Source organism: Tympanuchus pallidicinctus, unplaced genomic scaffold (genome assembly GCF_026119805.1).
Source record: "Tympanuchus pallidicinctus isolate F22 unplaced genomic scaffold, pur_lepc_1.0 scaffold39, whole genome shotgun sequence".
In the NCBI taxonomy this organism is placed as follows: Eukaryota; Metazoa; Chordata; class Aves; order Galliformes; family Phasianidae; genus Tympanuchus; species Tympanuchus pallidicinctus.
The window spans coordinates 306,856-323,556 of NW_026294757.1; the positions used below are offsets into that span (position 1 = coordinate 306,856).

General features: G+C 59.0%; 1 protein-coding gene across 3 annotated transcripts; it reads left to right on the forward strand.

Annotated features, from left to right (window-relative positions):
• The first annotated feature begins 319 nt into the window (after nt 1-319).
• STAT3 (signal transducer and activator of transcription 3) lies at nt 320-15,630 on the forward strand. Of its 3 annotated transcripts, none has more exons than XM_052700015.1 (24): nt 320-424; nt 5,799-5,945; nt 6,417-6,561; nt 6,701-6,799; nt 7,089-7,184; nt 7,280-7,361; nt 7,794-7,888; nt 8,085-8,236; nt 8,677-8,835; nt 8,946-9,038; nt 9,728-9,787; nt 10,029-10,058; nt 10,188-10,281; nt 10,364-10,411; nt 10,670-10,753; nt 11,127-11,225; nt 11,394-11,529; nt 11,688-11,740; nt 11,828-11,922; nt 12,214-12,353; nt 12,724-12,939; nt 13,162-13,204; nt 13,487-13,599; nt 13,698-15,630. In XM_052700015.1, exons 2-24 carry the CDS (start codon nt 5,818-5,820, stop codon nt 13,751-13,753), a joined length of 2,316 nt encoding a protein of 771 aa, XP_052555975.1. In that variant the 5' UTR covers nt 320-424; nt 5,799-5,817; the 3' UTR covers nt 13,754-15,630. The 3 variants fall into 3 exon arrangements, with proteins under 3 accessions (XP_052555975.1, XP_052555974.1, XP_052555973.1); XM_052700014.1 differs by lacking the exon at nt 320-424 and adding an exon at nt 4,563-4,688 and having other exon boundaries at nt 12,724-12,936; XM_052700013.1 differs by lacking the exon at nt 320-424 and adding an exon at nt 4,664-4,688.
• Nucleotides 15,631-16,701: the final 1,071 nt, after the last annotated feature.

Sequence of the window (16,701 nt, forward strand, 5' to 3'; positions counted from 1 at the left end):
CGGGCGGGGGTACGGCCCCTTTAAGAGGCGGCGGCAGGCCGCGCGCTGACGTCACAGCGCTGCCCGGAACTCAGCGGGTTTCCCGCACGGCCGTTCCCGGCAGTCGCCGCCTCCCCCCGCACCGCCCCCTGCCCAGCGCCGCCCTGCGGCGGGGAGGCGGCGCCATCCGGGAACAGCCGGCGCGGGGCAGCGCCCCCCCGCGGCGCCGTCGCGAGCCGTGACGCAGCCTCGGGACGGCCGCGCCGATTGGCGCTCAGGGCCCGTCCCTCTCGAGGCGGACGGAACGCCGCGCCGCCATTGGCTGCGCCCCGCGTGACGCGCGAGGGAGCGGGGCCGGGGCTGCGGGCGCCGCAGTCGGGCTGCGACCGGAGCGCGTTCGTCAGCGGCACCGGGAGCCGCCGCCCCGCCCCGCCCGGGACCGCCGGTGAGCGCACCTCGGGGGAAGCGGGGGGACCGAGGGGCACGGAGAGCGAGGGGCCGGGACCGGGAGGAACGGGGGGCAGCGGGGCCGGGCCGGGCCGGGCCTCGCCTCGGGGCGCGCTGGGCCTCACTCCGGGGCGATCCGCGGAGCTACGCGCGGACGCCAGGTGCTCCGTGCTGCCCTGCTGCCGGCGGTGCCCTGGGGGTCCTCGCGGAGCTCTGGCCCGTGGCCCCCCGCGTTGCCACGGTGTGGGCGCAGCTGCGGGCCGGGTGAGCTGTCGCTGGAGGTAATTCGGATAACGCTCCTCTCCCACAGCTGCAGGCGGAGTTGTGTCCTTCCCTCGGTACGGGGAACTCTGAGCGGATTCCTCTCGAACCTCCCGCCCTGTCCCGAGCGGAGGGCAGCTCTGTGCTGGTGATGCTGGGAAGCCCAGCAGAGCCGTGCGCCGCGGGGCCGAGCTGTGATGTGGGCTCCCCGGAGAGGTTCGCGGAGCTGGGGAGCCCCAGCACTGATCTGGGCTGGGCGATGCGCGGCCGCACGCTGCTGCTGTGACCGACCCTGGCGGGGTGCCCCAGACCCGGGCTGCTGGCCGAAGCTGAAGGAGCTGAGAGCGCAGCGCTGCAGCTTTACCCCTCTGTGTCTGTCGCTGCACAGCGCTGCCCTGCCGGGACCTTTTCCTGGGACACGGCTTAGGTTTGGTGCTTGACCCCGAGGCTGTGGGGCAGAGCCCTGTGCTCCTGATGTGTAGGAGTGCAGCGCGGCGCTGCCACACGCTGCCTGCCAGAGGGCACACGGAGGCCCTGGCTGTGTGACAAGAGCTCAGGCGCTGGAAGAGCCCTTCTGCGTCCACAGGCCATGGCTGCTGCTCGGGGTTGCACAGCTGGCTGAGAGCTTTCTGTGCCTGGTCATTGTTGCAGACAGTCTCTACAGGAGGCTGTTCTGCTTCCCAGCAATATGCCGGAGCTGCTGGTGCCGTGCTGGCAGAAGGCTGCTGTTTGCACCGGGTACTGCCTGCCTCAGCCATGGCTGTGAGTGTGCAGTGGGTGCTGTGTGTTGGGTGGAGCCACAAGGTGCCAAGCTGCCCTGGGAGCTGCTGGCTGCAATGTGATTTGTCTGGAGAGATCTGTGCTGTGAGGCTGCCCAGAGCCTCCCTGCCTGACACGATCACCTTTCTTTCCTTCCTCACATCTCTCCATTACCTCTTCATTTTTCTATCTCCAGGGCTGTCTTCGAATGCACTCCAGAGGAGCAGAGCCAACTTCTCTAAATAGCCGCCTCACAATTCTTGTGTCTGTCCAGCACAATTAACAGCTTTCTGGTAGAACAGCTTTTTAATCAGCCTGCTGCTGGCTGTGTGGGCCTGGGGGGGCGCAGCTGCTTTGTTCCTTTGAGAGCTGGAGCACAGGTGGGCAGATCAGTGCCAGGGGCCGGAATGTGCTGGGGATTGCTGTTATCGCAGCAGTGCTGCACTGTGGGCACTGAGCCCCTTCCAGGGGGGGACATGGTGTTCTCAGGGGTTTCTCCAGTGTTTCCCCTCTGCTCACCCTTCCTTGGAAAATCGCTGCTGTTGGTGAAGCCCCTTGAAGTTGTGGCATGGGGAGATGCACTCCGGTACAACCCAGACACGAAGGCCATCGTGGGGCTGTTTCCCATCGACAGCAGCGCTGCTCAGCCCGGCTGTTGGAGTGCGTGGAGCTGCAGTGACGCTGCCCAGCTCAGGCTCTCGTGCTCTGTCCTTGCAGGGAAGCTAAAGAAAGATGAACTTTAACTCCGGGGCTACTTTTAGCTGCTCTTCTCTGAGCTCTGTACAGCTTGTTTACCTCAGCGCTTGCGTCATGCTGTGCTCAGCCCTGGTCACGTCAGTTGCTCTTTGGCTCTGCTTCAGCAGTGAGAAGAGGCAAACCGCAGAGGCAGCAAACCTGTCAGAGTTGGAAGGGTTCAGCCCTCAGGCTTTTTAAACTTGCTCCAGGGAGCTTCCCCACAGCAGGATGGGCTGCGGAGGGATCCGTGTGGGATTTTGGGCTGACAGTGTGGAAGCTTTCGTAATGCAGGTGACTGGTGGTCAGGGGGGTCACAGGGCCCCTTTTCCTCACAAACAGAGCACTGGGAGGGCCGGGCTCTAGTGCTGCACTGAAGGAGGAAAATCCTCTTCTCCTTCTGGCTGCTTCCCGACTCCTTGCTGCTCCCAGACGTTCCCTGCCTTTCCACATCCTCCTGTGGTGCTGGTGGGTTGGCAGCCTCATCAGCTGTTGCAGCAGAGCTGTCCTGCTTTTGAGAGCCCACGTCGCAGCAGATTGTCTGGATGCTGTTCACAGCCCTCTTCCTATGGTGGCGTGGGGGGAGTTTGTCAGGTCAGGTACCTGTTGAGCCGAGGGCTGTAAAAACCCGATGTGATGCTCCTCATCTGTGCTGGCATCCCTGAAGAAAAGGGCTGGAAGGGACCTGATGGACTGGCAAGCAGTGAGCACAGCTCACAGCAGTGACCGTTCCCACAGCTGCTGCTTCGCTCCCGCGCAGGGTTCAGTCCTCTGTGGAGCCTCTTATTGTACTCATGCCTGTGTTCTGCAGCCACTCCTTCACTCCTTTGTGTGCCTGAGCTGTGAGGAGTTGCCTGCAGTGGGATGAGGCTGAGCAGCTCATGTTTCGCTTTGTGCAAGTTCTGTTTTTCAGGGATGAGTGTGGCTGAACACTGCAGGACAGCTGGGCTGCGCACAGGAAGGTGTGTCTGCCTCCTGTCCCACGCTGCAGCCTGTGGGAGCTCAGGTTTTACCTCTGGTGCTGTGCAGGTTTGCGTTCAAACACAGCCCAGCAAGACCCAGAGCAGAGCTTCATTCATGGAAGGTCTGCTTGGATCAGGGAAGTGCAGGGCGGGAGCTCCGGATGTCGGTGGTTTGTGGATTCTCAGCTCTTGGCTGTGCATTTGTTGCTTCATTTCCCCCTCGCCCTCAGAGGCAGCACCTCATCGTTCACACTGTGCCGGCAGCCTCTATAGCACCCAGCTAAAAGCAGTGCGAGTGCTGTGAGTGCTGCTGCAGCCGGACGGGCAGCCAGTGAGGAGCTGAGCCCACTGCAGAGCAGAGACCTTCGTGCTGTGCCTGGTGAGCAGCAAAGGGCCCAGGCTGTCGGGGGACAGAGGTGCAAAAAGGAGAAGTCCTGGGGTCACGCAGGTGGCAAACAGAGTCTGGTCTTCCCTAGATGGAGTGTCTGCTCCTTCACAGGCTCCTGTTTCTCCTCCTCCCTTTCACCTATTGCTCTGTTAACGCCAGGCTTTGTTCACGTGGTCTTCTCTAGAGATTGCACCAGAGGCTGTGGTTCAAGGTTAATGTCCTGTGGATGCTGCTGCTGTCATCTGGGCTGCGCGATGCCGTGAGGCTCTAAAAAGCAGCTTAACTCCTTGTCAGGTGCCGACGTCTGTCGTCTCTGCACATCTCGTGGCCGATTCCCCTTTTTCTCCCCTAAGAAAAACTATCCAGAAAAAAAGAGGAAGGGTCCCATACAACAAGCACCAGAAAAGCACAGTGTTCAATCATGCTGGAAATGTCAGGTGGCAGAAATCAGGGAGAGCTGCTGGCTGAGGCTGGCTGTTTGTGCTGAGCAGCCGGTCTGGGGGCACCTGGGCTCAGGGCTGTGGCTGGGCAGCAGCAGTCGCGGCTCTGGTGTCCCTTGCTCTCTGTTGTGCTTCTCTGTTCCCAACCCATCCTGGAGCCCGTGGGCTCTGCTGTACAGAAGGGGCCAAACGGAGCCGCCTCGAGGAGCGGCGCCGGCTTCCTCCCACACCCACCGACCCCCGGCAGCTCAGGGGTGGGCGCCGCTCCCAGCCCCGCTGCCCCCATCTCGGCTGGCGCCCACCAGGGCTGCCTGTGGGGGCTCTGCTGTCAGCCACGTGCCGGCCCCGCGGCCCTGCTGACGTGTCGCTTGGGGCTGTCTGCAAAAATCAAACCGCTTTCTGGGGGAAGTGAGCCCGTGCTGAGGCTCAGTGGTTCTCTGTGCCTGTGCTTCCTGCACAGCTTGCTGTCCCCTCGTTAGGCTGAGTTTGATTTCTATTGATGCCGCTCACTTGCAAATTGCTCCTTCCTCGTTTCTGTTGCTTCCTGGCAGTCTCCGCCTTCCGCACTTACTGTAAGCTCTGCAGCTCCTTCCCTGCCCTCGGGAGCAGGCGCAGGGCTGACTGCAGGGCGTGCGGAAGGGACTGGCAGCAGATCAAAGCCCCGGCCTTGTTGCTGCGACCTGCGTGCCCAAGCCTCTTCCTCTTCCCCCTGGCACAAAGGTAGGAAGGCTTTGGGAAATGGTGCCTCTCTAGGAGAAAGTTTAGCCAAAGCCGGGTGCTTGGGAAATGTTTTTTTCCCAAGGAAAGCGAGGCTTTGTGCCTGTGTCTAACAGTTCTGTGGGTCTGTACGGCCCTGAGATCCTGCACAGGAATGGGAGAGGCCGGAGCTCAGCAGCCAGGCTCTCTGCTCTGCTCTCAGATGTTTTGGATTAACTCCGAAAGGAGGATGAGTCAGGATGCAGGCGTTCTCAGCTCTCAGCTGGGGCAGTGCAGTGGAACTTGCCCTGCTCTTGCGTGCGGGTAGATTTCCAGCCTGGAGCCCTGATGGGTGCTTGCTGGCCAGTCTGCTGCCCACCATGTTTGCTGCAGGGCCCCTGAGGAGAGGGCAGGCTCCTGTGCAAACGCTGTGGTGTGAGCACTGCTTTTCCCTCCTGCCCTGCAAGCTGCACCAACTCGTGCCCTTTATTTCCTCAGTGGCAGGGTGCTTTGGGTTTATGGTTCCACCTCCTCTCAGCACAGGTCCCAGTGCTGAGCTGGGAGCTGGCAGCCACTTCTTGCAGGAGGCTTTCCTCGCTGCAGCTTGGCTGGGAGCTGGAGATCAGCATCGTCCCAGGGCTCGTGGCAGACTGGGGGCTGCAGGGAGGCTGGTCGTGTCGCAGCGAGAGCTGTGCTGCTGGTGACCTGTTTGTCACAGCAGGCAGTGGTGGCTGTGAGCACAGCCTGAGCCCTACCAGTGTCAGACCTCATCTGGTGGGGTAAGCAGAAAACCTTTCTGGTGCTCAAAATGGAGGGGAGTGCATCTCCCATAGCAAGTGGCTGCGTTGCACTGTGTTCCTCGCTGAGACAGATGCACGTCGTCTTGCCTCTGGATCGTCAGCACAGGAGAATTGGAGTTGGCTGTTGTAGCTGTGCTGCATGCTGGGCATCAGGTGGTGAGGGCAGGCACAGCCCTCGTGCCGGTTCAGTGCAGAGCTCAGCCCTGTGGGCACAGCTCAGCACGCTGCTGCCTTGTAGACCTGCCCCGTTCCCCTTCCTGGGGTCAGCCTGAGCCAAGCCGTGGGTTGTGCAGGAGGGTCGAGGGGCACCGCGCTGACCTGCCTGTCCCCACAGGGTTCCGGAGCCGGCCAGGATGGCGCAGTGGAACCAGCTGCAGCAGCTCGACACGCGGTACCTGGAGCAGCTCCACCAGCTTTACAGTGACAGCTTCCCCATGGAGCTGCGGCAGTTCCTGGCCCCGTGGATTGAGAGCCAGGACTGGTAAGGCGCTGCCAAGCTCTGGCAAATGGACTGTGCTTTGGACCCCCAGCTGGGGGTAATGCCAGGCAGCTCTGGGGGGACTGTGCCAGCTTCTCTGAGTGCCGGGGCCTCTCTTCCTCCTCGAGATGCGTGCAGTGTGAGATGGAGTGGGAGTCTGTGTGTTTGGTGTCAGACCTCAGACTAGGAGAGAGGGGGAAATACAAAGCAGAGGTCGTCAGGGTTTACGTCGACCTCTGTTCCAAGCAAGGTTGAAATCGAGGTGCTCCTGTGTGCTGTCTTCTGGTGTCTGAGACACCTCTGTCTCCCTGCCCTTGCGGGAGCAGGGCCTGCTGTGGCTGCATCCCGGTGTAGCTTAGGGGTCGGTGGGATGCTGGACTGCGTGTGGGGCAGTGGGTGATGCGCGGAGCCGCCCTCCCCACAGCGCCGTGCCTCCCCTGGGCTGGGCCTAAGGACTCTGCCCTCCTCGTGCAGGGCGTACGCTGCTAACAAGGAGTCACACGCCACGCTGGTGTTCCACAACCTGCTGGGGGAGATCGACCAGCAGTACAGCCGCTTCCTGCAGGAGTCCAACGTCCTGTACCAGCACAACCTGCGGCGCATCAAGCAGTTCCTGCAGGTGAGGCGGGAGGCGACCGTTCTGTTTCCAAAGTGCAGTGGCCTCCTTGTCACGGCTCACAGACCACAGCCCTAAAGCATGCCGAGATCCCAGCAGTTACAGTTTGAAGGCTAACTGTGAGGCCCTCGCTGTTTTACAGAGCAGATACTTGGAGAAGCCGATGGAAATAGCCCGCATCGTGGCTCGCTGCCTGTGGGAAGAGTCACGGCTCCTCCAGACAGCTGCCACCGCAGCCCAGGTAGGTGACCCAGGCGTCTCTCTGCCCACCCAGCAGCTCTGCCCAGTAATTGGTGCCGTCAGGAAGCTCTGGTCTGAAGCTTCCTGCATGTCTCTTTCAGGGGTGGTCAAACTGCAGTGAAGGGCAGCTGACCCTCAGCTCTCTAGGGTGCATCAGTGCTCTGTGCTGAGGTTTTCTGTTGTTGCTTAGTAAAGGGTTTAAGACTCCTTATGCAGAACCTTCTGAGGCTGGGAAGGGACTGTCCCAGAGTTGCAGCCCTGTTCTAATGCTGCTCTTGTCCCTTCTACAGCAAGGGGGACAGGCGACGCATCCAACAGCAGCTGTAGTGACAGAAAAGCAGCAGATGCTGGAGCAGCATCTGCAGGATGTAAGGAAGAGAGTGCAGGTAAGTGTGCTGCCCGGGCACCTTCTTCCCCTGGTACTTCTAGGAGCACTGTGGTGATGTTGTACTTTGAACAAATTCCATCTCTTGTCTTGCAGGATCTGGAGCAGAAGATGAAAGTGGTGGAAAATCTCCAGGATGACTTTGATTTTAACTACAAGACTTTGAAAAGCCAGGGAGGTAATGAAATTCATTAACATCTGGCAAGCCAAAGTGTGTTCCTGCAAGGAAGCATGCTGGAGGGTGTTTTTCAGCCCTCTCAGTCCTCCTCTTCAAGCCTGAAGGGTGGGTTAGTCTTAGGGCATTTGCATGGCAATTGTAGAAAGTGACAGAAACAAAAAACAGGCTGACAGGGCCTGCAGGGAGCTGAACCAGAGCTTTGCCTGTGAAAGGAGAATGGCACTCAAAGGTGGTAGTGCTGCTGTGTATGCAGAAATGCCAGAAAGGTGCTTGGAGGCAGTGCTGGCAGAGGCTGTGTGAGATCACTGCTTAACTGCTGATGGCTTTCTAGAATTTCTTGCTCCTTTCTAGTCAGCTGTGCGGTCTCCAGTGTGATGTTTGGGAGGGTAGGAGGTAGATTTGTTTGGCTGAAGCCTTGTGTCCTCTGCACAGACATGCAGGACCTGAATGGAAACAATCAGTCGGTGACGCGTCAGAAGATGCAGCAGCTGGAGCAGATGCTCACAGCGCTGGACCAGATGCGAAGGGTACGTGGTGCTGCTGGCCTCCCAGGTCCCTCCGGGGTGTCGGTGTGCTCTTATTCTGGGTTTGAGTCTCGTGTGGGTACAACCACGAGAGTAGCACTGGCAGTACAGCAGTGGGCAGCTCCATTTCTTGTGAACGTAGGACTTCGGGTCACGGAGGGTGTCAGAGTGCTGAAGGCCCTGCTTTCTGCTTTGGCAGGGTATTGTGAGCGAGCTGGCGGGACTGCTGTCAGCCATGGAGTATGTGCAGAAGATGCTGGCAGATGAGGAGCTGGCAGACTGGAAGAGACGGCAACAAATTGCCTGCATTGGTGGCCCACCAAATATCTGCTTAGACCGGCTCGAGAACTGGTAAGACTCATCGATCCCTGGAGGGGCAGCAATCAAACACCTGCAGCAGAAAGGAGTTCTCTGCCTTTGGTCACATCCTTGCAAAATGGCCACTGATGCCTGCAGTTGTAAATGTAATCTGGTAGCCACACTTATGCTTGGGAGTGGACAATAATGCTGGATTCATTAGCTCGAGGTTTGTGAGATTGTAAGGTTGATGGCTTGCGTGGCTGTTCCTGAGCTCTTGGTTGGTACAACTGCAAAACTTTGGTTCACACAGGTTTCTTTCGTAGTGTGTGGCCTAGAAAAATGTGCTGAGCTGTGGGCATATTCTGTTCTCTGCTGGTTTGGTACAGCGATTGTCCTCTCTTGCAGAAGTGAGGGGAGGAGGAGGGCTCTGTGGGCTGGGGCTGTGCAGGACTTGGCAGCCAGAGCTAATGCTGGTTCTTCCTACTCCCTAGGATAACCTCTCTTGCTGAATCACAGCTCCAGACCCGGCAGCAGATCAAGAAACTGGAAGAACTGCAGCAGAAGGTGTCCTACAAGGGTGACCCAATTGTCCAACACCGGCCAATGCTGGAGGAGCGGATCGTGGAGCTGTTCAGGAACCTGATGAAAAGGTGCCGAGGGAGCTGTGGGCTGTTCCTTGGTTACAGGCAGTGAAGGGGTGAGTGCTGTGTGCTGGGATGGGGCTGAGGTTTGACTGCATTTCTTTTATCTTCTCCTACAGTGCTTTTGTGGTGGAGAGGCAGCCCTGCATGCCCATGCATCCTGACCGGCCTCTGGTCATCAAAACCGGTGTGCAGTTCACCACCAAAGTCAGGTGGGTCGCTGGCCCCTGCGATTCCTCTGTGCAGTGAAGGAAGCCGTGCAGGGTGAATGCAGCATCCGTCTCCCAGGAGGTGCTGGTTCAGATGCAGCCTTCAGTTTGCCCGGGGAGTGCTGCTGCTGGGAAGGAATGGCTCCCTGCTGGAGTGTAGCCTGGGTGACTCAGTGTGGGGATGGTGATTGTTGGCTGGGGCTCTATTGTATTCCTGGAGACAGTTGGGGTTCTGGTAAATCCCACTGTGGGGGCAGACGACAGGAAGTGTCAGTGTGTCCCTGCCAGAAGCCTGTCTTCTGGCCTGTGTTCTTCACCAGCTTCTGCAGAAATTGCTGCTCTGACACAAGGCTCTGCCTACAGCTTCATTACCATCTCACAGCTGTGCCCCAGTTGCTTCCTTGGCAGAAGAAACGCAGGTGGTTTAGAGCAGTCTGCCTGGAGTGGGCAGTCAGTGGCCAAAACAAACTCCTCATGGGGCTTGGGAGAACCATAGGTTCGTGGCAGTGTGCTGCGTGCCGAAGGAGTTGGGTTGTGCTGTGTCCTGGTGGGCTTGTTGGGGTGAATGATGCTGCCTGCTGTGGGATGCGTGCAGCACTGCTGAGCATCCAGCTCTTCTGTGCCGTGTTTATCTCAAGTTGTTCACGTGTTGTGATGCTGGTGCTGACAGTCTGTCTGCTGACTCTTTCCAGATTGTTGGTGAAGTTTCCGGAGCTGAACTATCAGCTGAAAATCAAAGTCTGCATTGACAAGTGAGTCCTGTGCTCTGATCCTGGAAGTGCTCGGTGTGGTTACTGCAGTCAGACTTGCTCCTGCTGCCCCTGAGTGGGGCTGCATCCATGCACTGGGGGCCAGTGTGACCTTAAAGGAGAGAGTATAGGGTGGTGGTGGGCCCCCAGGATTCATTCATAGGCTGGAGGGCCTCGTGGGACTTGATGTAAACCCCACTCACGCAGCCATGGCCGTGACTGTTTTTTCTCTTTCCTTTCTCAGGGACTCTGGTGATGTTGCAGCACTTCGGGGGTAAGTGCAATGGTTTCTTTTTTTCTTTCCTTTTTTTTTCTTTCACTTCTGCTTTTAATGTTGGCAAATGTTCTACTACGCATTTGCTTCGAGCGGCCATCCGCCGTGCTGCATCTTTTCTCTTTTTAGGTCCCGGAAGTTTAACATCCTGGGGACAAACACCAAGGTCATGAACATGGAGGAGTCAAATAACGGCAGCCTCTCAGCAGAGTTCAAGCACCTGGTAGGTGCCACGGAGCCTCGGGCTGCTCCTGCTGGCGGTGTGACGTGGTGCTGTTGCTGTAGCCTGTTCGTTCCCTTTGCAGACCCTGCGGGAGCAGCGGTGCGGTAATGGAGGCAGAGCCAACTGCGATGTGAGTGGGGAGGGGACCCTGGCTGGGAGAGCCCCTTGCTGGCAGCTGCGCTCAGGGCAGCCGTAGCAGTCAGTGTCCCGTTCCCCACCAGGCAGCTGAGTCACAGGGGAAGCAGGAATTGCTCTCACAGGGCTGGCTGTGGCACCTCTGACACGTGGCAGCTGCCAGCTCAGCTCTCCCTGCCCGAGTCTGAGAGTGCTGTGTCAGGCTGAAGGCAGATGTCTGCTGTGGGCTCACTGTGTTCTGTTCCACCCCCAGGCCTCACTGATTGTGACTGAGGAGCTGCATCTCATCACCTTTGAGACTGAGGTGTACCACCAGGGGCTGAAGATCGATCTGGAGGTGAGCAGGGGTGCTGCTGTGGGCTGTGCCTTGCTGCACAGGAGCAGCTCTGGGAGGCAGATCTGCTGTGCGTTGCCCTGCCTGAGTTGCATCCTGCTCTGTGCTGGCTGTGTCTGCCTTTCTATGCTGGGGAGCTCACTGGGAGGGAGCATGAAGCTCAGGTTGTGGGTTGCAGTGGAGTGTGCTGCAGGGTGGGGGAGGCTTTGGCTAGATGTGGTATCAGCCATTGCTGTGTGGCTGCACCCTTCCTAGGGCCTTCATGACGCAGAGAATGGAGGGGGAGACCTTCCTGACAGCTGGGGGCTGCTGTCCTGTGGGGCAGTGCAGGATTTGGTGACGAGTCTCAGACCTCAGTTGTGTCCTATATTTGCAGACCCACTCGCTGCCTGTGGTTGTCATCTCAAACATCTGCCAGATGCCTAATGCCTGGGCATCCATCCTGTGGTACAACATGCTGACCAACAACCCCAAGGTAGGAGCTGGATCCAGGGGGTGGCTGGTGAAAGAGTGATGCTTTTCTTGGGTCAGGTATCCTGGCAGCGAGGCAGAGGCTCGCTCAGGCCCATCAGCAGGGCTGGAACAGGACCTGGCCTTGCTTCTGTCCCTTTTTCTGCTCAGGGCTGTGTTCTCTCTTGTACAGAACGTGAACTTCTTCACCAAGCCACCCATTGGGACGTGGGACCAGGTGGCAGAGGTGCTGAGCTGGCAGTTCTCCTCCACCACAAAGCGTGGTCTCAGCATCGAGCAGCTGACAACCCTGGCAGAAAAACTTCTAGGTAACTCAGCATCGGTGTCCTGTCTATCCCTGCCACTCGTGGCAGCTCCCTACGAACAGTTAGATTTGGGAAGGAAGCTGTCCTTTTTGGTGTTGCTCCCTGAAAACTCTTTGGAGGAGCAGCCATAGGCACATGTTGACAGTCCTGTTCTCTGTCAGGGCCAGGTGTGAACTACTCTGGCTGTCAGATCACCTGGGCCAAGTTCTGCAAGGTATAATTCCTTCTCTTCACCCGAGTGCCTCCCCTTGGCTGTTTTCCACTCTAGTCATATTCACAGCCCCTCTGCTCTCTACCTCAGGAGAACATGGCTGGCAAAGGCTTCTCCTTCTGGGTCTGGCTGGACAACATAATTGACTTGGTGAAGAAATATATCCTGGCACTGTGGAATGAAGGGTGAGTCTCAGCTATTGTCAGCTTTGGTTGGGGACCCACGGGTCCTGTCCTGATGGAGGCAGTACCTTGTCCCTGCACTACCTAGCTCTCCTGGAATGCTTTTCTGTCCAGGCCCTGTTGGTTCAAACTGGAGCCACTTGAGGCTCCCCAGACAATCCCCAAAACATTGGTGGCTTTGCGGTGGCCAGCCCAGGTCCTGCTGCTGGCTGTCAGCGTACAGAGAAGTGGCAGGATTCCTGCTCTGGACTACCTGCCCCCATGTCTTGACCCAGCCTTGCTCCCTGCACCCAGGTACATCATGGGGTTCATCAGCAAGGAGCGGGAGCGAGCCATCCTGAGCACCAAGCCTCCAGGAACCTTCCTGCTGCGCTTCAGCGAGAGCAGCAAGGAGGGTGGCATCACCTTCACGTGGGTGGAGAAGGACATCAGCGGTACGTTGCTCTCCACCACTGCCCTGGGTGTGCTGTCTTGTTCAGCCAGCCTTTCTGGCTTCAAGGTGGGATTTGGACCACGGCTTCATCCCCCTGATGAGACATTTGTGCTCATCACGATGGCCCCTGTCCCTGGTTAAATCTTTGAGCCCAGGCACCTTCTGCTGGTCCCTGCATCCTGAGTGCCCCATCCGTGTGCACTGAAGCAGGTCTGTCCTGCCACGTGCTCTGCTGGGTGCCTCGTGAGGTTGAGCACAGCTCTAGGCGACTCTGTCCCATCTGTGCCGCCCCTGGGGAGCTGGAGAAAAGTCCATGCCTTTGCCCTAGGGCTGCAGGTGTCTCGCCCTGTGTCTAAAACAGTCTCATGCAGGAAAGACTCAGATCCAGTCTGTGGAACCTTACACCAAACAGCAGCTGAACAGCATGTCATTTGCGGAAATCATCATGGGCTACAAAATCATGGATGCCACCAACATTCTGGTGTCTCCCCTGGTGTATCTGTACCCGGACATCCCAAAAGAGGAGGCATTTGGGAAGTACTGCCGCTCTGAGAGCCAGGAACACTCAGAAGCTACTGACTCAGGTAGTCGTTGATTTTCTGCGTCCCAGCGCAGCTCCTGCCTGTGGAGCAGCTGCAGGAACAGCAGCCTGGTGGAAAACTGCATCCATCAGGGGATCCCGTGTTGGTCGTAGGATGGCCTGGGGACCCTGTGGTGCGAGCAGGGCACGAGGGCTGTCTGCAGGGCTGTGAGGAAGGGAGCGGGGCTCCTCCTCCTGCAGCTGGTGACCAGGCTGCTCTCTCATTCAGGTGCTGCTCCGTATCTGAAGACGAAGTTCATCTGTGTCACCCCGTAAGTGTTCTGGAGGTATCTGTGAGCTCAGGGGAACGTTCACGTGCTCAGCCTTACCACCACTGCTTTGGGTGCCATGAGGCTCCTCGTCTGCACAGGGGGGCACTGCAGTGGAGCTGAGCCAGGTGGCAGTGTGCTGCCCGCGCTGCTGGGCTGCTCTCCCCTCCAGGGCCCCTCTGCCTTCCAGAGAGCTCCCAGCTGGCTGCACTGTGCCCTGGGGCCCGCTGGAGGGGCAGGAGGTGTCTGCTCTGTCCAGGCCCTGATGCTTTTCCCTCCTGACAGCACCTCCTTCAGCAATACCATTGACCTGCCCATGTCCCCACGCACTCTGGACTCACTGATGCAGTTTGGCAACAGTAGCGAGGGAGCAGAGGCCAACGCAGGAGGGCAGTTTGGTGAGTCTGGTGGCACCCAGTGCCTGAGGGTGTCCTGGTGACAGCAGGAGCTCAGGGGTCAGGGTGCAGCCCCGTAACTCCTGCCTGGTTTCGCGCAGAGTCGCTGACCTTCGACATGGAGCTGACCCAGGAGTGCGCTGCTTCGCCCATGTGACGCGCTGTGCTGGCGCCTGCAGGACCTGCGTGGCTCCGAATCGTTTCAGTCACATTTGCTCGGGGCCTTTTCTCGGGAGGAGCTGGGGCTGTGATCCTTGCCACTGATTCCTTGTTTTACCCAACCAAACAGACGCCTCGCTGCAGCGGTCCTGTTTGCCCCTTTGGGAGAAAGGGGTTGAACCTTCTTCTATTTCCTTCCATAACGGTTTTTTATTATTGTTTTGCTCATTCAAGTGCCTATTAGCCTCCAATTGCAGCCTCACTTTTTACAAATGCTTCTGCGGCCCCTACCGTGCTGCCTGCTGTTGAAAGCTGCTTTCTTGACTGCCAGTGTCTGGAAGCCCACAGTCCCATGAGTCTGGATCTGAGAGGGCATCAGCCAGACCCAGTCTCCTTCAGGTGACCTGCTGTGCTGTGCAGCAGCTGCCCAGCAGCTCTCAGAACCTGCAGAGGGATCTCATCTCTGTTCTCCCTTCGCCCCACTTGTGGCCCAGAGAGGCAGTGAGTGGCTCTGTGCTGCAGGGTGGAGGAGCCCAAGGCTGATGTGGAGGGCTTTGCTGTGTTCTGCCAGGAGCAGGGAGTTTCAGTGCTTACTGCTGCCTTCCTGCTGTGGGCAGAGGCAGGGCCAGATCCAGCAGCCCTGGGCAGCGCTGCTTTCCCTGTGCTGCAGGGCCCTGGGGAAGGGCAGGGAGGCATCTTAGCAGCACTATGTGCTTGTGAACACACAGTATCTGCATTTTTGGTCCTTAGGACCAGGAGGCTGCTCTTACCCCTGGCTGGCCCCTTGGCCAGATTCATGACAGGAGCACAACTGCTTTCCCTGTGCAGAGTGAGACCTTTCAGATAGGGGGGCAGGGGCTGCTGCTGTGCAATATGCCCTGCAGTGGGTGACCAGGCTCACTGGCACAGCGTATGATGTCCCAGGCAGTGGGTTTGCAGCTTCTCAGGGGCTTTGTGTGGCACTTTGGAGGTTGGCTGTCACTGTTAAGTTAGGAGGTGGCAAGGGTTGAAGAAAGGATGGGCAAAGGAGAGGAATCTGCTGGGGGCAGCAGCCATGGGTGTTGGTGTAGCAGGCAGTAAGGCTCCTTGCGCTGGAGGTCAGGGGAAGTTGGGAGCTGTGCTGGCTGATGGTGGTTCTGTATTTACTGAAGTGTAGGGAGCCCTCCTGTCCTTCCCAGGTGTGGGCTTTGGTTCTGTCCCTGCGCAAAGATGGGAGGGAGCAGCAGTGTGAGGGTCGTGTGCTTCCCCAGAGCAGCAGGATGCCCAGTGCAGGAAGGGGGGGGAGGAGGAGCAGCACAGCAGGGCTGTGGGACACGGCAGCGGTGGGTAACAGCCGAGGAACTTGTGGGCAGCAGCACAGGGCTGTGATGGAGTTGGTGCTCTGGCTGCAGATGCTCTGTTTGTTCCTGTGGCAATGCTGCGGTGCAGGAGGGACCCTGTCCAGCATCTTCAGTGCGTGGCTCCAGATTTTCTACCCAGAAATGACGCTGGGATGCACGGACAGCCCTCCTGCGCCTGTGCACAGCGTTGCTCCGAGTCCATCAGCTGTGCAGGAAGCTGCGGCAGGGCCAAGAACAGCATCCGCCTGTGCCCCCTCACTGTGGGGAGGGGGCTGCGGCCCCTGGGCAGCGCCGGGCACGGTGTGAGGGCAGGGGGGGCCGCGGGGCTGCCTGTGGGCACGGGACACAGAGGCCCTTTGCAGTCGGTCGGTGCTCAGAGGAAATAAGGCCTGTTGCTTGTCCCTGTGCTGGCGTGTCGCTGCCGTCAATGGAGCCCCTGGGCCACATTCAATACTGTAAAGATTTTTAATTTTTTGTATATTTTATTGCTGTATCTACAGGCTTTGACTTTCTCCAAAATAAAGGCTCTGAAGCAGCTCTGTCTGCCATGCCTCTCCCTCAGCTCTGGGCCCCGACCCTCTGTGGGCGCCGCGCTTTGTGGTTCGCGTGGGCAGCTGTGAGCGCGGGGCAAAAGCAGCGCCTGGCTCCGCTCTACTTGCGTCAAGGAAACCTCGGGTGCCAGCGTGGGAGGCAGCGATGGGGACCCTCGGGGCTGCGTGCTGGGGTGAGGTGACAGCCACCAGCCTGCGCTTCGGCAGGGCGCTTGGGCGGCATCGCAGGATGGCTGCTGCTCTCCGAAGGGGGGGAGCTCGGGGCCGAGGGGGCGTCCCCCACTGCGCCTCTGTGCCCGCAGGGGTGGCTGCCGTGGGGCTGTGCGGGGCTGCGGCACGGCCCTGCCCTGCCCTCTCGTGGGGATGTGCTGGAGCCGGCAGCGAGTGCTGCTGCACCGAATGCGGCGCGGGCTCCGGCCCCAGCACGGCGTCGTTGCGGCTCCTCGGGCTTTGCGGGACTGGGGCTGAGCGCTGCGGGAGCAGGGTGGGAAGACACCCACCGCAGTTGGAGCCCGCCGTGCCTCCAGGGCCCTGAGCCTACTTGCAGCCCCCTGCTCTCCCTTCTGAGACCTGCTTAGGGTTTTGCTTGGACCTTTATGACCCGGTGGGGGGGAGCAGCTGCCCTGTCCCATCAGCCCGGTCTCTAATCCAGTATGGGGTCCAGACTGTGGGACCAGGGCTGAGGACCTGGACATGGTGGTGCCTCCAGGTGCCTGGAGCAGACAGACAATGACAGATGAGCCAGCACTTGTATTCCCACCACCTGTGGCCCTTGGTGAAGCAGAGCTGGATGCAGCAGCAGAATGAATGTGGAGTTTGGTCTCAGGCGAGGCCCAGAGGGAGAGATTACTGCTCCGTGAGGATTAGCAGGGGATTTTTCATGCAGGCCGTGCTCAGTAAATCCCCCAATCCCCTCTGGGCTCCTTCAAGACGCTGGAGCTGCCCTTATTGCCTGTGTGCTCCCTGCTCTGCTCTCAGCTCGTTGCTGAGGTGGGCGCTGTTCCCTGAGAACCCCCACCCGTGCTTCATTGTGCAGCTCTGGGTTTTGGTGGGAT